The sequence below is a fragment of the Scardinius erythrophthalmus genome (genome assembly GCF_964197995.2).
Source record: "Scardinius erythrophthalmus genome assembly, chromosome: 16".
NCBI lineage: Eukaryota > Metazoa > Chordata > Actinopteri > Cypriniformes > Leuciscidae > Scardinius > Scardinius erythrophthalmus.
In genome coordinates this window covers 11,540,678-11,565,289 of record NC_138236.1, presented here as the reverse complement: position 1 = coordinate 11,565,289, position 24,612 = coordinate 11,540,678, and the positions used below count along the sequence as shown (strand labels likewise).

Genomic DNA, 24,612 nt, shown 5'->3' with positions numbered 1-24,612 from the left:
AATTTTCTTCTAGAATGATCATTTTTATCAAGCTCATATATTTAAGTTCAGTAATTTCACTTAAATGACAATGAAAATAGGTCATTTTCATTGCCATTTAAGTGAAATTACTGAATTTAAATATACAAGCTTGATAAAATTGATCATTCTAGAAGAAAATTTCAGATAGAGGCTTTTGCATCTGAACTCTTCATATATATATATATATATATATATATATATATATATATATATATATAGTGTAAATGTACATACATAAAAACATTGTAAAAAACTTTACAGGATTTGTGATGCTGATGACCATTAAAACGTCACAGTCTGTGAAAAAGATCAATTATGTATTTAATTAAATATTAAGTCCCTCCACAATATGTGTGCAACAGAGTGCTTGTAAAAAAAAAAAAAAAAAAAAAAAAAATTCTTCCTGAAGGCCTTCTTGGCCTTCACATCACGTCACTTTCACTGTTATGAGATGAAGACAACAGATTTTTTTATTTGTATCACTTTTTTTGGTTTATGTAAGAAGAATGCAGGATTGTGAACATTTTCGTTTGTCTCGGAAGTCACATTTTATTTTATGGTTCATTTTAATGGTAATGGTTTCCAGACCTAGGTGTTTAATTTTAAACTGAAAATTATTTAAACTATGATGATCTAACTAAAGAGTGTAATAAACAACCATTTACATGATATTGTGTAAAAAATAATATATATCCATGTTTCAAAAATGATGACTGCCTTACAGTTGTTGAGTCATTTACAACATTTATGCCTCTATACCAGAGTTTTTTCAAAGGTTATTTAGATACCAAGGAGATGTGATGTTTACTATGAGACATGTGAAGAAACAGATTAATCAAAATAATTTAATTGTGAGCCATTTACATTTAAGCTGTACCTATTTTAAGTATGTGTCTTAACAATGTTATATATAGTAGACACTTGTGAAAAATATGTGTAAGTTTGAATTTGGTGTATGTTACTTAACAATGTAGTAAAACACTGTAAACATCACTTAAAACATGCCTACTTTTGGCATATAAAATTACTATATGATATTAATAATAAAATATATTAATAAATAATGTAATATATTAAACATTGATTGAACATATACTCAATTAATTATTTATATACATTATATTTTTTTTATATGTAATCAATATAAATAATATATGTATTCTATTAGTTGAAAATGTTTTTGTAATAGAACAATTTTGCATAAAACAAAGACAGGCAAATCGTTATTGAGCAAGCAGCGGTTGTACTTGTAGGCGAGGTCGCACAGCTGTGGACTGAGCGTGACACGAGGAGGGCGTGGCGCAGAAGGAGGGCGCGTCTAAAAGATCCTCCTCAGAGTCTTACCTGAAAAACTACAGGAATACTTGTACGCCATAGTGAAGGCATGTCGAGGACGCGAACACAGGATGGTTTTCATTATTAGCTAGGCACTGCTTTCGAGATACACCATGTATACGACTGAACGCAGACGCATGAGCCTGCGCGAGACCAAGAGAAAGGATCCCGTGCGAGTTTCAGCTGGAAGTTTATGGCAGGATACTTTGGCTCTCGAAGTAGGCGGCGGGTGTAAAGGCATAATATCCCCGCGGAGTCGAACCAGGGCTTTAAACGTGGTGTATATCGCCGTTGGGGACGGCTCTTTGCCTCAAACTGAGGAGAATCTTTCACATACATGTCTAACAGAAGCCTGCGAGGAAGCGCACGCTGTGCTGAAGAGCGTTTCTTTTGAGCGCATTGCGTTGGGAACGACTGAAATCCTGGACACTTTTTACAACGCAGGCAAGTTGTGGCACGTACATAACTGGGATTTTAAGGAATATTTCCAAAGTGCACGTGTAAGCGGTTGTTTTTAACTCTGTGTTTTAGATGTTGTCGTGGTGGAGATGAATAACTCTATCTGCCAGCCGTCTCTGTTTTATCACCTGGGTGTCAGAGAGAGTTTCAGTATGACCAATAATGTCATCCTGTACTGTAACAAACAAGAGGAGAATCTTCAAGTTGTTAAGGTGAGACCCACAATAACATGTCCTTCAGATTTGCAAAGTGCAAGGTTGTTTTCGAAAGTCAGCATGAATATTTTTTATTCCATTGAATATTTCTGTATTTTTGAAAGTCAGTTTCTCTGAAAATACAGTTCGACCTTTTAGTTAGGCTAAATCTTCATTAAATAGTTGACTGAATGTATTGTGCGCACTTGTTTACCAACAGATATTCCAAAATATGATGATATTGATATTCTAGATACTATATGAGGATTGTAGAATTCACTAAAATTAATGTAATTTAAGTTTTTTATTTCCCAAAAACCTATCTAAAACAAGCATTTGTATAATTTGACTTTTTCTCTGAACCTTATAGAAACTCACTGACCGTCCTTTTGACAACTAGTCCCGGTCCTATTTAATGATGCATTTGTTTGGTCTTCCTTATTCTTCATTCTAGGAACAATGTGGGAGCTATACTTTTATCCCCTACATGGTGTCACCGCAGGGTAAAGTATTTGCCTGTGATGCCACACTGATGAGAGGGATCAAAGATTTCCTTCATTCCAGCTTTAAATTTGAATCCCTGCTGACCCCTTTGGTGGATCGACTGGTCAAGTTGCTGGAAGGTGTTCACATTCATTCAAGGTAGGAAAGTAATTTTGTGCATTTTCTTTTCCCTGGATGTCAATTGCTAAAAGTTATTTTTATATTGTCTGAATAAAATCTTAATACATTCTCGCCTTGTAGCGAATACCTCCACGAGGCAATCCGCAGGGAGATCCGTTTGGCTCGAGAGCACTTCTCCGGAGCGGCGCTGAGTCAGGAGCTGGGCCGGATCCAGAAGCGTCTGGACTCGGTGGAGCTTCTGAGTCCAGATGTTGTTATGAGCCTCCTGCTGTCTTACAGAGACATCCCGGTGAGTTACATGTGTACAACGCCAAGCTTTCAGTTACAAACACGAATATGAATGATACTCATGCATAGAAATGGGTTTTCAACAAATAAGTACTTGTATCATACTTTTTCCCTATAATGTGTATTTCTTCAATATTTGCAGTTGAATGCATGATTCTATCAGCAATTTTTTGTGTGAATGTTTTGATTGTTGCTGTGATACTCACCTGAATCTTTTTAATTATTAATGAGACATAGAAAAGAGATCTCACCGGCTTTGATGTAATAAATCATGTAGTAAATTATTGCTTCCTGTTCTTTAAGATTTTCATGCTACATGCGTTTTTTTTTATTTTATTGTACGAAAAAAAATATATTTTTTTTCTACCCAGAGGAACAAGCAATAATATTTGACAATGGTTGTGAAATATAAGAAGTGCCATGTGAATAATTTATTGAAACTGAACTCCTCTTTCTCCATGTGATTCAAGGACTACGACTCCATCATAAATCTGTTGGAGACCTTGAATAATTTGCCCATGTGCATGGTGATATCACATCAGAACATTAAGTTTCAGTATATTTTTGCATTGAACAGGTGAGCTTTGTTTTTGTTTTTAATAATACATTACACAAAAACATCAATTTATTGGAGTAAACATTCATTTTATTCCCTACAAAACATTTTGAAATGTGTTTAAAGGAGGAATCACCCTGGTGATCGTGACAAGGCTTTAAAGCTGATTTTGCCCATTGTGGAGTCAGGGAACACCGTGGCCTCAGACGTGTACTGCCTGTGCGGGCGCGTCTACAAGGACATGTTCCTGAGTTCAGGCTTCAAAGACACATACAGCAGAGATCGAGCATGTTACTGGTGAGTCCCGGCCTTTATCTTCTCGATCGACAGAGCATCACAAGGCTGTTGACCGCTAAATCTATTTCACACATTTATATCTATAATGTGCTGTGGTAAGAGAACATCTGATCTTAAATAATACAAATATAAGTTAATATAAGTCCAGTGGTCTGCACATCCTTCCATTGTATTGTTCAGTAATTTTGTCCTGCTTTACATAAAAAATATGTACCGTAAACAACTTTAAAACAAGAAAAGATGCATTTATTGAGAATATCTGAGAATATACATATATATGTATATATATGTCCTGTTTTCAAATAATTAATTATTTTCCTATCCATTGGCAAATGAATTTAATTAAAAAAAAAATCTTGTTTTAAGCATAACATAAATGTTTGTAGATTTATGCTTCAGACTAGAAAAAAATTGCAATGGGGTATGAAAAATTAATTAATTCAAGATATATTCCCTGGGGAAAAAAATATATCTAATTCAATTTTGCTTCTCAGGTAAATTTGTCTGGATTAAATAATGTTTTATTTATTTATTTATTTATTTACTAAAAATGGGATAAAATACTAATTAATATTTTTATTTATTTATGTGGCTCAAACAGTGATCCAATCATTAATCATTAACCAGTGATCCAATCAGCTATGTTCAGGTATTTGTTTTAATGCTAATTTCTCTAATATTCATTTTACAGTAATGGTGTCTTGTGTTTCTACCTCTATGTTTGTCCTGCAGGTACGGCAAGGCCTTTGAGACTGAACCCTCTTTGCACTCTGGAATCAATAATGTTGTGCTCCTGATGGCTGCTGGGCATGAATTCGACACCTCTATTGAACTGCGGAAAATCGGTGTGTTTATGTGTCCTTTATTTAGCTTCACTGCTCTGGTTGTGTGCACTTTAAACAGTGAGATGGGTCATGGTTCGGTCTACATATCATGTAGTGCTTTGTTGGCTATTGCATGGTATTTTCTCTTTAGCAGGGTAGAAACTATAGAAACTGTATAGAAACTGATACTCAGTGGCCTACTTTTATGATCTAAATGCTTCAGGCTTTGAACATGAATGCATGAACACAAAGTATGAGTATATAGAATGTGAGAAAATAACAGTTTGAGTTGTTAAACAGGTGTTGCCTTATTTTCACACTTTTGACATGCTGCCCTGTCTCATGCTTTTCATACATACACTGAAGTTGAGATTGATCATGCTATAGCCCAGAGTTTTTATTTATTATAAGGTATTTATTGAGTTTTGGTTTGTGGTGTTCTTTGTGCCTGTTGTGCAGGTGTCACACTCAGTAGCCTGCTGGGCAGGAAGGGCTCTCTTGAGAAGATGCAGGACTACTGGGATGTTGGTTTTTATCTGGGGGCTGGAATCTTGGCCAACGAGCACAAGAAAGTCATAGAAGCTTCTGAGAAACTCTACAGGATCAAAGCGCCAATGTGGTGAGCCAAGGAAATGATTAATTATCTATGTTTTTTTTTAAAAAACTAAGTTTTATTTTCAGAACTGTAGTGACCCTCATTAAAATAAATTTAGGCCTGTCAGTTTTTAAAAATTAAAGTACTTCAAGTTTGAATTGGACAGGGTCATGAATAATTCCATTATCGTGTTGAAGTAATCACACTAAATTAACATTTACAACCCTGAATAAGACATGTATTATTTACTGCAAGGTGATTTCTCCTTCAAATCAGGTATGTTGCATCCATTATGGAGACGTATATACTATACAAGCAATTTGCCAAACCCAAAGAAGCGAATCATCCTAAACAGGAAGCTGTGGACTTTTGGATGGAGTTGATGGTGCAGGCGTGCAAGCCTACAGTTTCCACAGCACGCTGCCCGGTAAGACCACTTCTTTTCTCCTCAACAGTAGGACAGGACAACCTTAAGGCTCCAATATACTCACAGCGATGTAGTTCGAAATAAAAAGAAGTTTGAAATACGTGACCAGTGGTATACTGTTAGCAAGCATCCCAACGCTGCCCACGCTGCAGAGAGCAGCAGTTGGATGAATGTGTAAATATGTGCTGTGCAAACAAGCTTCGTTTTGGCCTGATTTTGTTCGAAATGATGTCACACCAGTTCGTTCTTCGATTTCGCTTGAAGTGTATTGGGACCTTTACCAAATCAGCCTGCTTTACTTAAAGGAAAGCCAAAAAGGTGGAGCATATAAGCAGACCCAAAATATCTTATCTTTTTTAGGTTCTGATTCTGGAGCCCACTAAAGTGTTTCAACCTAGTATAATAAGCATAAGTGAGGAAGATGACAGCCGTACGGTGCAGCTGAGACACGTCACTCCACTCGAGGTAAACACCCTTGACTCTTGGCGCTTTTCATGGCATTTAGGAGTAGCCTAATTGTGCAGGGTGCAGTTACATTGCATTGTGTTGTCACATAGTTGAGTTTCAATCTTATTAAATAATTTACGTGAAAGATAGGCATCATTTAACATGACAGAAGATGGTGTGAACTTGAGCTGCTTTATGCAGTAAAATTCAACCTTTTCTACATGTCTGCGGGAGTGTAATGTGCTTTATTTGGCTTTCCCAGAAAGGTCTTCATGAGTGGACTTTCCCAGCATCTGCTATTCGTGGAGTAAGGTACTGTGCGCTTATGAGAATACTGCAATTTCCACTTTTTTTTCTGTTTTCCATTTCCAAGCTTGCAGCAGTTTATGGTCCCACTAGGGCTGCTCTGTTTTGGCCACAGCCCAGCGATTTTTCTCTGAATAGGTCTTTTTTTTAAAACTTCCTTGTTGCATGGCCTAGTTGATGCCTGTTATCCTCTTTCCAGCTTTTTAAGCTACATGTCAATGTCTCTTTCAGTTCTTTTTCTTACTCGTTTTGTTCCTATTTCCAGCCCTTAGGGCAGCGGACATCTTGTTTTGAGCTCAGGTTGTAAAACAGATGAAAATGGATATTATTGATAATTAAGGTCAGATCGACCCATATTTAAACAAGTAATAAAAACTCGGTGAGTGTTTTAGCGCAATTTTCTCACGTCATGGGATCACAACACTAAGAGATAGTAAATCTTTTCCTGGATTTTTTTTGTGCGTTCCCGAGATTAGACCTTCCTTTAAAGAGCAACTTGCAGGTTAGAATACCCAACAAGTCAATGAATAGAAAAATAATGTAGGAACTAGATTTTCTTTAAAAAAAAATTATAAATATGCTACAGTGGCTTCTGGAGTCGTTTTTGTGAGAAAATTTTACTTCCGCATCTGAAAATGGGCGTGACGGGCGAGAGTCGTGACGTAGCACGAGGGAGAGCGGTCGATTCACACAACAGGGAAATATGGATTGCAATGACATTTCGGACGCTGAGGAAATTGTTTACGGACCACAGCCATACAATTATGAGCCTGCTAGGCTGCCAAGAGAGCAGGGACAGGCCAGGATTAATGTTAGACAGAACATATTGGAACTTACAATAACAGAAACTAAGCTTTGATCAGGCGTTTGTCATGCTCATTAATATCCGCCCAGACTAACGTTACGTGATATAACTTAGCAGTTTCTCATGGAGAGACAGAGAGATATTTATTCATGATACATTTTTTGTTCCATAGGTGCTTGTGTGGGAAATGCGAGGCAATGTTTACAGCTGAGGAAAGTCAGTGTTGCAGGGAGGTGGATGCATACTGGGCCTTAGTGGAAAATGCCAAACTTCCATGGTTGCAGTTAGTGTTACTACAGTAAAGCCATGGTGAATGTTGCTGATCTGTGGACACTGGATAGTTCGTTCATTCATTGCACAATGTTTATTCCTGGTTTTCACGTCAGCGCTGTTTGATTCGTTAATAACGGAGAAATGTGAATATTTCTCACTAGATCTCGCAGCGATGTTATTACTTCAGTGGCGAACTCTTTATTTACCTCGCAGTTAGGCTAGTGTTGCTTGATCAGGCTCGCGCTGCACTGGTCCAAACTGATAAACGGTCCACACAAACACAATAACGAGTAACTGTTAGCTCAGTTTCGTTCCGCTTACATTGCGTTTGCCAGTTGATGTTGTGCTCGCGCCTACATCCAGCGGGAGAACCCGAAGATGCGTACACTGAAGGAACCGCACTAGCTCTGAGTCTCACCCGGTTCTTACTTCGGTATCCCATGTTGAACTCCTTCATATCGCCGGGACGATAATCATCCGATCTGAAGTGAACGCTACACACGACCGCGTTTTCCGAAGCCGACGCGGAAGAGAAATCCCGTCTCTTCACCTGCACAACCCGCACCCAGGCACAAAAGATAGCACCGTCCTTTTTCCTGTTAGGAAACCGGTGGACTCGATGTCCTGACAGGCTGGAGTTTTTGCAAGCTCCACAAACACATACATTTACCATGACGATGATAAATTGAAATACAAAAACTACTGAAAACACACTGTCTCACGACCGCTCTTAGGCCGGTGACACACTGGATGCGTGGCGTGAGCGTCTCAGCTGCGTGGCGTGTCCGTTTTTATTTCGGCTCCCATGTTAACAGGTTAGAGCTTGCACACTGCGTGCGTGACACGCGCGTCTCAGGCGCGGCTCGAGCCGCGCGGAAAACGCGTGCCTACTAGAAATAGAACCGACGCCTATTTTTCACGCGACACGCAAGCGTCTTGGAAGCGTTTCCAGGCAAAATTGAATAGGAAAAGATGTTTATATGACATTTTGACACGAATACATATTAATAAATGTCATTTTGATGTTTGAAAGTGTCTAGGGTTTGACATAAATGCAAATATAAATGCAATTTAAAAAAATATTATCGATTTTCAAATACTGCACCTGTCAATACAGAACGAAATAATCTATAGTCTATATTGCCGTCAACACTGCCGACGTTGTCTTAGCTGCTATATATTTATGTTTAACATGAAGTATAGGCCTTCCACAACTCTCTCCCCATGTCACCAATATGTCACCTAGCAGCAGCAGCGCCGCGTCAGACACGCTTCTGGTGTGCAAAGACATGGAAAACGCGATGCAGCCGCCACGCAGCTGACACGCAACAGAAACGCCACGCTCACGCCACGCATCCAGTGTGTCACCGGCCTTACTGAATACCAACCTACTCTGCACTGAGCTGCGGCAGAGCACAGCACACGTCTCCCTCGTGTGACGTAAAATGACGCGATGTTGAAAAAAAAGCGGCTTGTACGAGCAGTCAAAGAAACGCTCACTTTATCTACTAAATTGGTGTCATTATGTCGTTTTAAAACATTTTAAATCCTGCATTATCTTTTCATATGGTATTTTCATACACGGTTATATATTCATTTAGATTTTTTTTTTACCTGCAAGTTGCTCTTTAACATAATGCCGAAAACCCGAAGTCTCTAGGTGGTCTCGTTGAGGAGTAGATAGAAGTGCAAGATTGGTGCACACAGAACAGAAATCATGAGTTAACAATCGCAATTTGTCCGGTGGAAAATTGCGCTAAAAAAATAATTTTAGTTATGGATACATAGTCTCTTAGTGGGATCTCTATTCCTGTTAGAATTAGTATTTCCAAACAGATTCTAACAGGAATGTGTTATATTTGTCATTAAATTGTTTATGAGTTGCAAAGAGCTGTTTTACTGCCTGTGGAATTTTCCTGTGGATTTTTATTCGTCTAAAATATGTACTAAAAAAGTATTCAGTAAAATAAGTGGTTGACATTATTTGAAGAGAATTTTTAACGTTTCATTTTATAACACAAATTACACACTTTAACCTAATACTTTTAATTTTGAAGCTGTTGTGTGCTACAAGACTACAGTAGTTGTCAGATTCACGTTGTTGTAATATTAACATTTTAAGCATTAAATGTGTCTCATTCATGTAATAGAACAAAATAACTGTGCACCACAAAAACACTATATTTTACTTTAATTTTAAAATCAGCCATTCTAAAAACATTCTAAGTATTAGGCTTTAAAGGAGAACTCCGGTCAATTTTAACATTAAGCTCATTTTTTTGTAAATTTGGAGTGCTGTCAATACAGAGAACATCGACAAAAATCGCTGTTGCCCACATCGTGTTATCCTCTTTTTAAAATTTGCACCCTGTTGACTTCAATGGGGCAAGTTTTAAACCTGCTTTTAGCCTCTTAACATCCTTGATGTGTCATTACAAGTGCACAGGTCATGTGAGTGATTCCTTCAGAGTGAACACGGTGAATCTGACTGCAGTAGATGTGAAAGATATGAATAAAAATGATGTTATTTCAGCCAGCGCACATACCTGTATTTACATCCTGTTTTCGGTCGAAGTCCATAGTAATCGATTGTCGAGTTCATCCGCATAGGTTTAGTTACCTATGATCACGCGTGTGAACTTGACAATCGATTACTATGGACTTCAACCGAAAACAGGAAGAAAATACAGGTATGTGCGCTGGCTGAAATAACATCATTTTTATTCATATCTTTCACATCTACTGCAGTCAGATTCACCGTGTTCTCTCTGAAGGAATCACTCACATTAGCTGTGCACTTGTAATGACACATCAAGGATGTTAAGAGGCTAAAAGCAGGTTTAGTACTTGCCCCATTGAAGTCAACAGGGTGCAAATTTTAAAAAGAGGATAACATGGTGTAGGCAACACCGATTTTTGTCATTGTTCTCTGTATTGACAGCACTCCAAATTTACAAAAAAATGAGCTCAATGTTAAAATTGACCAGAGTTCTCTTTTAAATTCCCAAGGGAGCGCGTGGAGTTTTAGGAATACAAACCAGTGTAAAAGAGCTTGTCCCATTTTCTTTGATGTTTTATTTTTCTGGCATGTTGGATTGGATTGAGAATGCTCATGTTCATTTGTATTGAAAATCTCTTGTTATTCCACTCGTGCAGCATCTCCAAGTTCGACGAACGGAGCTGCTTCCTGTATGTCCTGTACAATTCAGATGACTTCCAGTTGTACTTTCCCAGTGATCTTCATTGTAAAGGGTGAGATCTGCTTGCTGACGCATCTCTCAAACATGTTGCCAAGGACATCATGAGGGAAGAGCTCCAATGTCATGAGTGTTTTTGGCAGAGAATGAGCTCCTAAAAGAATAGGTTATGTAAATTAGTTTTAAGAATAATTTGCTATTTACTGTTAAATTCATACTTGCTCCAGGCACTATTCACTGAGCCTTTGAAATGCATGCCATATTTACTTACCCTTCTGTTGTATCATGTTCAGGAAGTCACATTTGACCTTATCTTAAGTTATTCTCATTCTTCCAATGAAAACATTACGTAATGGCTAAATGATCAAGTGTATGTGCATGTTTGAACATCATGAAGAAATGTGTCACAATTAAAGATTTTTTCCATTGAACATATTCTCAAACCCTATAACCTGTGTGTTGTTTTTCAGGTTCTGTGATTTGGTGAACTCTCTATTGCATCAAACAGAAAGTCCCGTGGAAGATTCCAGTTCAATCAGGGGAGGAGAAGGAGTTCTAGAGGTGAGAGAAATCACAATGAATTGCATATAACCTCTCATTGTTTGTTCAGGCCCAGTAATCATGTTCAGCATGAATGAAAATGTGCACTTGGTTCATTAAGCAGCTATTTCTACCTTATTCTTGATACACAAGCCATAAAAATGACTTTTGTTGATGCAGACTAATGTTTTCAGGTAGAATAGGTTTATATTTTTTGTGTAGAATAACCTGAGATGTTTTTCAGGTTGGTTTAGTTTTGATGAACCATTAAGGTTATACATTTCTTTTGGCTTGGACTCTGCCTGTCAGGATATGTAGTGTTACTGCCTTGAACAGATGTCTTGACTTGGCTGTAATGGTTTTATGTTTTTTTTATGAAAAGTTAATCATCATGAAAGAGTTAAGTTGACATTTATGGCCAAATAGTTCTCTTCATTGTGTATCATTCCAAATGCAGTTTCCCGTTGCATACTGGGAATATGGTACCACTATTACCAGTACCATAATGCAATTGTGTTGTCAGCCTGTTGACTTCCTCTTTAACTATCTTTGCTGCACATTTAAACGTACTTTCTGCTGTCATGTGTCTTTACTGCCAGTTTAGTGCTTGTTGAATTTAGCAGTTAGATGTGAAATGTAATGCTGCTTCTTACCAAACTCAGTTTTGCGTTTAAAAAAAAAAAGCATTGGGAATACAGTGTTCTTTTAAATGTCAAATACTTCACAGAACAGCTCATCTCATAATGCTTCAAAAGCTCAATTTTGCCATCACTGTTCAAAAGCTTGAGGTAGGTTTGAATTAAAAAAAAAAAACATTTTTTGAAAGAAGTCTCTTGTGCTCAACAAGGCTGCTTTTGTTTGATCAAAATGACAGTAAAACAGTAATATTGTGAAATATTATTATAATTATATATTATAATATTATTATATATTTTCAGCACCTATTACGTCAGTCTTCAGTGTCACATGATCATTCAGAAATCATTCTAATATGCTGATTTGGTGCTCAATAAACATTTCTTATTATTATCAATGTTGAAAACAGTTATTTAATGCTATTTAATATTTTTGTGGAAAGTGATACATTTCTATGGCTCCTTTGATGAATATAAACTTCAAAAGAACAGCATTTTTAAAAAATATAAATTTTTTTTAACATTATAAATGTCTTTATCACTTTTGATCATTTTAATGCATCCGTGCCACATAAAAGTATTAATTTCCTTAAAAAAATAATTGGAGTAACTTTTAACGAGAAATCCATATTAGTGATAAATCTATATATATTTTGGGATATATGTATATATGCATCACTGGTCTTCACCCATTGGGTGAAGTTGGTCCACATGACTCCATTATGGTACTATTTCTCTTTCAGTACATTTATGAGATAAATGAGAATAAAGACAAGGTGGTGCTGGGGAAAGGAACCTATGGAGTGGTGTACGCTGGACGGGACCTCAGCAATCATGTGCGCATCGCAATCAAAGAGATCCCAGAGAAAGACAGCACGTATGAACATATTTTTCAATTGCGTTGATATTTTTTGGTTAAATGCCAACAACATAGTAAAACATACTTTCATAACACCTAAAACCTGCCCACTTTTGGCATATATATATATATATATATATATATATATATATATATATATATATATATATATATATATATATATATATATATATATATATATATATATATATATATATATATATATATATATATATATATGAAGAGTTCAAGCCAGTGCCATCTGAAATTTTCTTCTAGAATGATCATTTTTATGAAGCTCGTATATTTAAGTTCAGTAATTTCACTTAAATGGCAATGAAAATTACCTATTAATTGCCATTTAAGTGAAATTACTGAACTTAAATAAACAAGCTGTATAAAAATGATCATTCTAGAAGAAAATTTCAGATGGCATTTAGAGGCTTTTGCATCTGAACTCTTCATGTATGTATGTATATGTGTATATGTATGTATGTGTGTATATGTGTATATGTATGTGTGTGTGTCTGTGTGTGTATATACACACACACACACACACACACACACACACACACACACACACACACACACACACACACACACACACACGTATATATATAATATATATATACACATGCATACATACATATACATATATATGGTACATTGTTGATCTGCTTCTGCAAAAATCCAGCACTTGCTTGTTGATCTCTGACCATGTTCAGAGGTCCCCACGGCCCAGTGATGTTTGTCCTCAGGACTAATGCTTGTTTAAACTGTCCTTACATGGACTGTTTGCAGATGTCGACCTTTCCACGTGATCCAAGATTTGTGTTTAGCTGTTTTACCAAATATGCCTTTAAAACCCTTTGTTTGTGGTCAGAACTGTATAGCTTACATCATCATAATAATATTTACTTTTTCTCTTCCATCTTGGTCTTTCTTGTCTTTCTCGTTCTGGCTCTTAGCTATTCTCAGCCGCTCCACGAGGAGATTGCCCTACACAAGAGGCTGAAGCACAGGAATATTGTTCAGTATTTGGGATCAGTCAGTGAGGATGGCTTCATCAAGATCTTCATGGAGGAGGTTCCGGGAGGTGTGGCGTACTTTGCTCATTGTTCTCTGATTAAGATTTCCTCTTTGATGACATGGAGGAATGTTGATTTTTGTGAAGTCTGTTGAGAAACCCTTGGTTCTTACAATGGGTGTGCTGTGTGTGTGATGTGGCAAGATCTAAAGCTGGGAGTGTAATGGTAATGTGCTTTTCTAAACAACACAGACCAGTTTAGAGAATTCATCTCAAGAGTTATTTATGGCATAGTGACGTAACATGTCTATTAATATGTGTGGTCTTACATTTCCTTTATGATGAGCATTTTGAATAAATATATAAAATATATTTATAATTAACTTATATAATTCAACTTTTTTGGGGGGCTGCATATATACAGTATAAACTTTTAACTGTTCAGTTAGTCTGTGATAACAAAGCTGAATTTGATCCTTTAGAAATCATTCTAATATGCTTACTTTTAGGAAACATTCTAATATACTGCTCAGGAAACCTTTCCTATTATTGGCAGTGTTGAAAACGGTTGGGCTGCTTAATCTTTTGAATTATTTTTTAATGGATTGAAAGTTCAATAGAACAGCATTTAATAATGTATGTATTTACTGGCCCCTTTTGATCAATTTAATGCATCTGTGCTGAATAAAAGTATTACTTTCTTTCAAAGTAAAACACTTGCTTAACAGTAGTGTATGTTAAGCCACTAAAAAGCTAAAATGGTTGTGAAAAGAGCATTGAATGAAATCAATATAAAATGCAAAGATTACAATGTTTTTTCAAAAGATTCTTTTCATTTTGTGGTCTATTTTATCGACTTTTCATATGTGCATATTGATATACAGACTGTTATCTTAAAATGTATGATTACACAGTTCCTGAATACTAACCATCATGTATTGACTTGTTTTTTCTTCCATTACAGGAAGTTTGTCTTCTCTCTTAAGATCAAAGTGGGGGCCTCTTAAAGATAATGAGGCGACTGTTGTTTTCTACACCAAGCAGATTCTGGAAGGGCTGAAATACCTCCATGATAATCAGATTGTCCATAGAGACATTAAGGTATGAATACATCTCAGTGCTGCCATTGCTTTAAAGCTATCTGTTCATCAACATGAACATTTCGGCTGCATTTTTTTCATCACCTGTCATACTTTACATTACATACTTTTTGTCTCACCAGGGTGATAATGTTTTGATAAATACGTACAGCGGTGTGCTAAAGATATCAGATTTTGGCACCTCTAAGAGACTAGCAGGAATCAACCCATGTACAGAGACGTTCACAGGTGAGTCTCCTAGTGCATACTTGCATGCTTCTCAGGTTACATTATGTACTCTTGTGTGTTTGCTTTTCAAACTCCTCCTGATTTATTTGGCCACAGGCACTCTGCAGTACATGGCTCCAGAGATCATCGACCAAGGTCCTCGTGGGTACGGCAAACCGGCTGATATCTGGTCTCTGGGTTGCACCATCATAGAAATGGCCACTGGGAAACCACCTTTTTATGAGCTGGGAAGTCCTCAAGCGGCCATGTTTAAGGTGCTACAGGTTTTTGAAGCAGGAATCCAAGTGTTATTTTAAACTAATGTTATATAACCATGTTAAATCAACTGTGAAGTGTATTTACATTCCATTCTCACATTCCCAATTGACTTCATGCCTCATTGCATATTTATTAGATTCACTGTAAGGCCAGAAAAAAAGCCTCTATGCATGTGCATATGCATGAAGAACAGAAGATGGTTTATTCTAATTTCTTGTATAGCGCCCCTTGTGGCAAAGACTGATGATGTAAGACTGGCGGTGTTATGATGGTGTAAAGAGTGTGTTTCGGGCCTAAATGTGAATTTCTCCTTCAAAACAGTTTACTGAGTAATTGTCCTCCTGCAGGTGGGCATGTTTAAGATTCACCCCACAGTGCCAGAGTGCATGTCAGAGCAAGCTAAAGGCTTCATCGTGTGCTGCTTTGAACCCAACCCAGACAAGAGAGCCACAGCTTCAGAGCTCCTGAAGAACAGCTTTCTGAAGGGCAATCCCAGGAAGAGGACAAAGCCTCAGTCCGACAACTCTCTGAAAGAACCTGCCGGTGAGCATGTAGAATTACTTTTATAAATTCTTGTGATCGTTAACACTTTAAAACCAACAGCTTTAAATGGGTGTTTCTTCAAATTTGGGCACTTTTGTGTGTGTGCACTTTTAGAAAATAAACAGACTCACTCTTTTTTTATTTGTCCACTAATGTTTTATACAGGCATCACACGAGAAATTTGTATTTATTGTTTGTTTGTTTGCTTGTTTATTGTTATTTATTTTACCATTAATATCGATTTATTTTATATATTTATACTATATATTATATATATATATATATACATATATATATATATATATGCGTGTATACTTTATTTACATATTTATTCATTTATTTTATAATTAAATTATTTTTATTTATTTTTTTAGCTTTTTTTTCTTTTTCTACTAAAGTGTCATTTACACTATTGACCACTATTATGAAAAACATTAGAAAAATGGAGGCATGATAAAAGTTTCCAAGACAGTTGAATTAAGATATTTTATATAATAAAAAGATAAAGGTTGAAATATTTAATTTTTAATCTAAATTAACCCCTGGGACATAAAAGTGCCCAAAGTTGCAGAAACACCCATTTATGAATAGTGACTTGTACTTCAAAGTAATTTGATAGCAAGTTAATAATTGGATATGAGTTTATTTTGACATTATATTGTAGGAGACTTTCACAGGAGCATGTCTGTACCCATTGCATTGCGTGTGGAGAACACAGATGCTGAACACAATGAATTGTCCTGCTCTTTTGATCTGAGAAGGACCACTCCTGCCTTCAAAGGAAATGACATGGCTGAAAGTCCTCCCAGCTCCAGTGGCTTTTTGACGTGAGTCAATGCATCAGATCCCAGATTCTGGGAATTATATGTTGAAATCATATGAAACATACTTCCAGCTTCTGAAATTACTCAATAAAATGCCTTTATTTTGCATGCATTTGCTGTCGGTAGAGTGCCAGATGAGCCTCAAGGAGACATGACCACAAGTCCAGCTTGTTCTGGAGAGAATCTAGGTTTGTTCATGCTGAGAAAAGACAGCGAACGGAGGGACACGCTACATAGGATCCTTACTGAGTACATCAGCCTTGTAGTTCAAAACATTCAGGAGACACTGCCGCAGGTACATTCCCACACTACTGTGTCACCTGAGATGCTTGATGTGGAATTCTGTCTCACTACCAGCTCCCTTTCTCAAATGCCCTTTCTTGAATGCCTGAATGATTCTGACACTTGCTGTTTTTTTCCCATCTCGCAGACGGAGCAGCCGTGCATTACCTCAGATCACATCAGCGAACTGATTTGCTGCCTCCGAGAAAACATACGCTCTCCAGACAAAAGGCACCTGAGTAACAGCCTCCTGACTTTGCGCTCCAGTCTGCTGAACTCCTCTGTGCCTCTCAGCAGCCTGCAGGCGGCGCTCTTTAGCTTCCAGGATGCAGTATGTTCTTTGCTTTCAAATTGTTTTAATCTCAATTAAACTATATATATATATATATATATATATATATATATATGGAAAAACATGTATAGAAAAGATCTTATTCTTCATCAGATGTGACTCTTATGTTTGTAGGTCAAGAAGGTTCTGAAGAAACAGCAGATAAAACCTCATTGGATGTTTGCTTTGGACAACTTGTTGAGGCAGGCTGTACAAGATACTATCACGGTTATGCTACCAGGTATGTAAAGGACACCATTTCAAATGCAACAGTGGCCCCACGTGCTTCTATTGCATCTCTAAATCTTCTGTTATGGGCATACCTTCATTGCAATCCATCAAAATCCCTTTTCTAGAGCTCAAGCTTCAGCTACAGTCATCGTTTGAAAATGAGGAGAGTTCTCAAGAAACCGAGCAACCCACAGAGGCTGATTCTAAACCAATTGACACTCCCCTCGCAAAGGACAAAGAGGAATCGCATATCATCACTCAGAATTCTGAAGAGCGTCATACAAAATGCAACAATCTCCACAGTGACATCATCTCCAGTCACTCTTCACTCGCAAAGGAGCTATCAGAACTTCGCTTTGAGTCTATGAGGTATCCAAAACTTTATCTCTCTCTGTTGCCCTTCAAACTTTTAAAATGTGTTTAATGGATAAAATGATGTACATGTACCAGGGTTATTATAGTTAACTAAAATTAATAAAAAAAGTTATTCCAAATATTAGATTTCTATTTCAAATAAATGCCATTCTTTTAACCATTTTATTTAGCAAAGAATCTTGAAAAAAAAATTGCATCACGGTTTCCACAAAAGTATTAAGCAGACAATTTTCAACATTGATAATAAGAAATGTTTCTTGAGCACCAAATCAGCATATTATATATATATATATATTTATAGCAATTATCAGAGCTGTCATGGTGGTGATTTATTGATTCATTTATTGATTTATTTATTTTTCAAATTAGCCACAAGAGGGCAGTGAATGAGAACAGTTACGCAATGACTGAACCACACTCATTTGTTGCTGATGGGAATTGTTCACACTATGTTCCAGGTTGCTGATTCAGCTGAATGAAAAGGAGAAAGAATTCCAGGAACTTCTGAAGAACTCCATTCATACCAAACAAAGGCACATCAACGCCCTGGAGGTCAGAGCTGCGCCTGCGGCTACAGGTTGCTCACGTTTTTCCTCTTATTAATTCTGAAGTTGAACACAGTATTTACCACTGAACAATTGTTTGTGAACTGCTTCTTCCAAATGAGAGTTCTTCCAAAGTTGTCGCCTGAGGCAGTCAAAAGGTGTGGCCATGGAGCAATGTCACATGTATTCACATCTACTCAACAAGCCACTACTTGTCTTTAGTTTTAGGAGGAGTTCTTGATACTCATAAAGAACACGCCCTGTAATCACTTACAACTGTTACCCAATTTCAACCAACCCAAGTTTATGGCTTAACCTCGGGGTACATGTACTTCTATAGAAAACATAGAAATAGAAAAGAGTTTTCGAAACAGTGACTTTTTTGTAATGACCAGTTTTGCAGTAATAGTATAGGACTGTAACATCACTGTACAAAAGTGCAAATGAATGCATATAAGTATCAGTTTATACAGCCAATGTGTGTTGTTTATTCTTTCCAACAGATAATAAACCTTCATCCCATAATTCTCACAATTCTGCTATGGTGCGCTGGTTAAGAGGTGTTCCAGTGGATGAGAAAACCATAGAAATAGTGAGTGGAAACACAAGCTTTGATTGCTTATTCATATTTATAGATTTTAATTGTGAAATTTAGCTTAAATATGAAGTTGATAGTGATCGCTTGTTGTTTGTTTTCTTTAAGCTTGTTTTTCATGAGTTTACATTGGACAGTCTCCTCTACCTCGCCTGCAGAGATGATCTGCAGTACTGTGGCATCAAGTAAGTCCATTAGACATCAATAGCAAACAGGAAAAATGTGGCAAGGTGTTGGAGAGACATATAGTTAAAATGTTATATTTAATGAAAAAAGTCTTATGTTGTAAAGGAGTACAATTTTACTCTAAAAAAAACATTTAAAAAAAAATTAGTTTAAAGAAGTCTTTTATGCTCACCAAGGCTGCGTTTATATAATCAAAAATACAAAAAAATCGTAATATTGTGAAATATTAGTACATTTTATAATAACTGTTTTCTATTTTAAAATGGGCAAAGCTGAATCTTCAGCATCATTACTGCAATCTTCAGTGTCACATGATCCTTCGGAAATCATTCTAATTATTATCAATGTCAATATCAATTTCTTCTTATTATTATTATCATTGTTGAAAACAGTTGTGCTGCTTAATATTTTTGTGAAAGCAGTGAGGCACTTTTTTCTAAATTCTTTGATGAATTGAAAGTTCAAAAGAACAACGTTTATTTGAAATAGAAATATTTTGTAATAACAAATGTCTTGATTGTCACTTTTGATCAATTTAATGCATCCCTGCTGAATAAAAGTATTAATTTCTTTCAAAAAGATTACTGATCCAAACTTTTGAACAGTGTTGAAGTAAATCTGTTTTTGTGCATTTGTTTCTCAGAGGTGGGATGCTGTGTCGCTTGTGGGCTGCCATCTCCAAGCAGAGGAAGTCTCATCTCAGTCCAGTCAAAGAGGACAGTGAAGATACCATTCTCTGACACACATGAGTGACTCTCTCTTGTCCAGCTTTTAGATACTATGAGCTCAGTGAGTTTGCGGTGTATAGACTCTGTGCCTTTTGTGCACTATTACTTTGTCTGTGCCTGACACCAAGAGGAAAGAAAATAGTTTTAAAGAAATTATACACTACTGTTCAAGAGTTTGGTGTCGTGAGATCTTTTAATGCTTCAAAAGAAGGCCCCTGTGCTCATCCAGGCTGCATTTTTATGACAAAATACAGGCAAAACAGAAATATTGTGAAATATTATTACAATTTAAAGTCTTCATTGTCACATGATCCTCAGAAACCACTCTAATATGCTGATTTGGTGCTCAAGAAACAGTTGTGCTGCTTATTTTTGTGGAAATTGTGATTATATATTTTTTTTTCCAGGATTTTTTGATGAAAAGAAACTTCAAAAGAGCAGCATTTTCATCAATTTAATATGTGCTAAAAAATCTTAAAATATAATATCTTATAAATCTAAAAATTATATGTATTTGTATTTATGAATTGTGTGTTCTTATACTAAATACTATGTTAACAACTACACTTACAAAAGAAATCGATACTGACAGTAAAACTAGATTTTTTTTTTAGTTAGGTAGTTTTTTTAACTACAATTAAAACTAAAACTACAATTTTGTCATTTATCTTAGAAGTAAAGTTTTTTTTTTTATTTGTACTTTCTTTTATTTTATGATGCACAAGTGAAAGGAAACTAACTGATCCAAATTTCTTTCTTGTTCAACAAAAACATTTTTAAAAGTACAAGTATTCCAAATAATCCTTCAATTCATACGAGATAATAAAAGCTACATGGAAAAAATTAGTGAATGTTACAGTGAATAAATATGAATACAAAACTATGAATAGTTTTATACGAATTGTAGCATGTCCCATCGCAATACATTTGATTTCCAAATGTATTAGTCAGTTGTTGTTGCAAACCTAAGCACACAGTGAATGACTGACACTTGCTAAACGTCTGAGTCAGCACATTAGCAATTCACTTTGTTCTTGGTGCATTTTTAATGAAGCCAGTTTTTTTTTTTTTTATAGACAATCTAGCTTCTTTCAAAACACTACAGTTTTGCTTGCATCCACATAATGCATCTGGACAGTCAGTTTCATTTCTCAAAATATGTTGTATTAATTGTACATGTAACATTTTAAATACTTTAGAGGCTGCTGCAGAGGTTGAGTATTTTAATACTTTTTGAACATCTAAATATGTAATTTTATGAGCGTACAGACCTAAACAACCTTGTACACAAGCAACAGTAACATCATTTTCCAGTGAGAAATTTCACTGTCATTATTCACATTCCTCAGATATGTGGCTCAACCCTTCCTGGCAATACAAAGTGTGAGTGTCTAGCCTATGTGTGTTAGGAAGGTGGGTGGTTCTCAGCCCTGTTTGGAAGAAGTGATGCCATGCACTGAAGCTGATCTAACAATTCCAGCTGTGCTTCCTTGTGTTTCTGTTGATGTTGCCTTGGTAACAGCAATTACATCATCCTCTGACCCTTGCTTCCAGGTTGAAGATCACATTGTTTACCACAGGGAAGATTTCTCTTTTTCCCTGACTCTTATGTGTCTGTGATCCACTTTTTTGCTGTGATCAAGCTAGAACAAGAAGTGCCTAAACACCCAGTTCATAATAAAGGATATGAGCTAATCAGTGGGCTCAGCTTCAGTAGTCATTCAGCAGCTTGTAGCTTTAATGAGCCATACCTTGCATTTTTTTTATTCCAGCAAAGGCTGGAATAACTAGACAACTTTTAAGTCTGAACAGATTTTAAAACTCTAGGCATCATATGCTTGTCGACTTTGTAAAAGGTTTTAGATTAAAACTGATCACAAAGGAACAATGTTCTCACCAAAATATGCAATAAATAAAATGTCTATTTATGGAGCTTTTTTCCTGCTGGATGTGTGCACTTTTTGTCTTTTCTTCCAGATTAAAACTGGGCACTAAATGACTGAGGATCACACACTGCCAGAACTTCGTTCCGAACATAATAAACTCATGCAGAAACATTGCTAGCAGATGCAAGAAAAATTAAAACAATATGTGATCTAAAAACGGAAAAGTTTTTCCTTTGCTTTTTTCGCGTAAAGACGACAACGTTGTCAAAACAATCCCCATTCACAAGGATCTGCGAAAATGACTAAAAACACTTATTCATGCCAGGCATGTAGTTGCAGATGTCACTTTGTAAAGAAACACTGCGTACCTATAGACTGAACACGTAATACGCATGTGTGTGACAGCACAAATTCGTGTTTTTGTTGTTTGCATGGGGACGATAGAGGTATCGATTTCAAGAACGTGCACTTTGAAACCCAGATTTCAAAAGCTTACGTTTTCAGGCCGTCAAAACGTTGTGTAAATGAACGGCCAAAACGCATCCGTTTTTAGTTGAAAACTGTCGCGTAAAAGGCCCAATATTCTGAAGCTAAACAAATCTGTGTCCATCATGCACTACCCGATTTTCTGTGGAATCTGTCAATTTCGTCTGCCCAAAATCTGCAGTCTGGCTCTGACTTTCAGCAACTAGCAATTGACTCGTCGAGTGTCACGGTCATGTTCTGTTCTATTTAGCTATCCTGTGTTCCCTGTCCATTGTTTGTTGCTATGGTTTCTCATTGAGTTTCACACCTGTTCCTTGTTTAGTTTCTTCACTGTGTATATAAGTCCTCAGTATCTCTCAGTTTTTCGTTTGCCATTGTCTGAGTTATCGTTATATTTAATGTGTAGTAGTTTAATTTCTCAATGTTCATTAAGTTTCTTGTATCCCATTTATCTTTTGTGGATTACACACTACACAGTGCAGCATGACATCCAGAATGCAAATCAGGGGGAAAAAACTACAAATGTTGTATGTGTTCAGGGCATGACAAATTGGGAAGTTGTTGGCATATGTATGCCAGAAAGAAGTCCATATTTTGAAATGATTTTGAACCCATATTAACCCTTTTTTTTGTTATTAGACTGTTATCTATTTTATTTAAATCCCATTGCAGTAAACAACGCTAGTCCAGTTTTGCTAGTCGTTTTTTATTGAGTAGATGTCAACTGCTTTCTAACGACTTGGCAAGAGTAATGGCTAGCAGTGCATAGCTTGCCCTTGAAATCTGGTTGTAGTTCAGGACTCTAGTGGAGCTTTGCAGCAGGTGGAGCAGATGTCACAGTGCTTTGGCCAGGTTGTGATACGTTTTGGCCAACTAAATATGTTTTGATCTTCCTGACCATATATTTCCTCGTCCTTCCTGCCTTATTTTTTTTTTATGTATGTTATTAAGCTCATTCCTTTTACTGTCCAGACCTGATTATTCGCTCTCCTTGTGAAGGCTTGGTGCATGCAATCCATTAAATATGAAATAACAGGGAACTCCGTTCAGGGATTGAGCTTTTGGACAAACTTCATTCTGTTCATCGTCTGCTGGAGGATGTTCCTTTTTGTCAATGAGATTATCTCAAAGCTGTCTTATTAATTCTCTACAGCCTCAAGTTTTCTAACACTGTCCTGTGGTCAGTGGTGGTGTAGGCCAGGGCAGAAATTTGCATAGCACCGTCACAGCCCCCCAAGGATTTCCTAATGATTATTCAGTTTTTTTATTCTCGGTCACTTTCATTAATTAAGCTCTTCATCAACAGCCATCAAAATGTAGTGCTATGCACCCATTTCAAAGACTGTGATGACCGGTCACCAGCATCATAAATCCTGCAATACCGCTATAGAAGTTTACCCTACTATGATGACTTCCGCTTCTGAGAAACCCGGAAATGTGAAAAGGGTCAATAAGAAGCAAAAGACCGTGGACTTCAGGCACATCAGAAGATTACAAAAGGCGTATTGTCCTCTTGTAATCTGCAATTTGCGAGTGGCTCCTTTGGTGACTGATCGTTAAACGTCAAATAATATAGATTTTAATATTAATTCTTGCTCATTGTTCATCCTTTAGCCTGGTGATGATCCTAGCTCATTATCTGCTCCGGCCAGTAGGTGGGACTGTATATGCATAATAAATATATGATTATATTTCTATGGGACCTTTATGCTTTAGGTAAAATTGAAAATGAAATAAAATGCAATACATGCAGAATAGTTAATAATGCACTTAAAAAAAAATCTTCACACCCTTATAGAACCCATAAAAAAATCCTTGAGCCACTGTTAGACACTCTAATGACATGGAATTACGGGATGAATTCTGAAAAGAAAAAAAAGGACATTGTTGGGGGATGGAGTTACATGGGTTGGACAAAATAATGTGAACAGCTTTTGTGGAAACAAAGTCTTCAAGGTGGAATTTAATGTTTTCTGCCACTTTTGCTGCAGTAGTTCTGTGTTGTTTGGACACAACCGATGATCCCTATCGTTCACTTTTGGGTTTTCGCCCACTGTTCTTCTTCACTGATGAAGTCTCGCCATGCTTTGAGTATAATAATCATAAAGACTATTGTTCTTAAAACACTAAACAATTGTTAAGGTTACAGATGCTCCTGCTCCTTTTTGGAAATCCACCCACAGCTTGTACTAACCAAAGATAAATTAATTATAATCGCAACATTTTTGTTATTATTTATATATAATAGTATTTCCCCATTGTATTAACCCCTTTAATAATGGGCAGCTGTCAGAGAATGTAGACT

The 24,612-nt window shown here is 36.5% G+C and overlaps 1 protein-coding gene across 1 annotated transcript; it reads left to right on the top strand.

The window, feature by feature from the left end:
* The first annotated feature begins 1,297 nt into the window (after positions 1-1,297).
* LOC308704637 (mitogen-activated protein kinase kinase kinase 5) lies at positions 1,298-21,880 on the top strand. The gene is made up of 28 exons (XM_081389081.1): positions 1,298-1,800; positions 1,888-2,027; positions 2,464-2,651; positions 2,754-2,922; positions 3,392-3,498; positions 3,604-3,774; positions 4,507-4,619; positions 5,058-5,217; positions 5,470-5,620; positions 5,981-6,085; positions 6,330-6,379; positions 10,608-10,703; positions 11,119-11,209; positions 12,567-12,700; positions 13,651-13,778; positions 14,674-14,810; positions 14,932-15,037; positions 15,134-15,291; positions 15,643-15,838; positions 16,503-16,665; positions 16,789-16,957; positions 17,093-17,275; positions 17,411-17,516; positions 17,632-17,875; positions 18,340-18,458; positions 18,930-19,018; positions 19,130-19,206; positions 19,851-21,880. Exons 1-28 carry the CDS (start codon positions 1,470-1,472, stop codon positions 19,945-19,947), a joined length of 3,978 nt encoding a protein of 1,325 aa, XP_081245207.1. The 5' UTR covers positions 1,298-1,469; the 3' UTR covers positions 19,948-21,880.
* Positions 21,881-24,612: the final 2,732 nt, after the last annotated feature.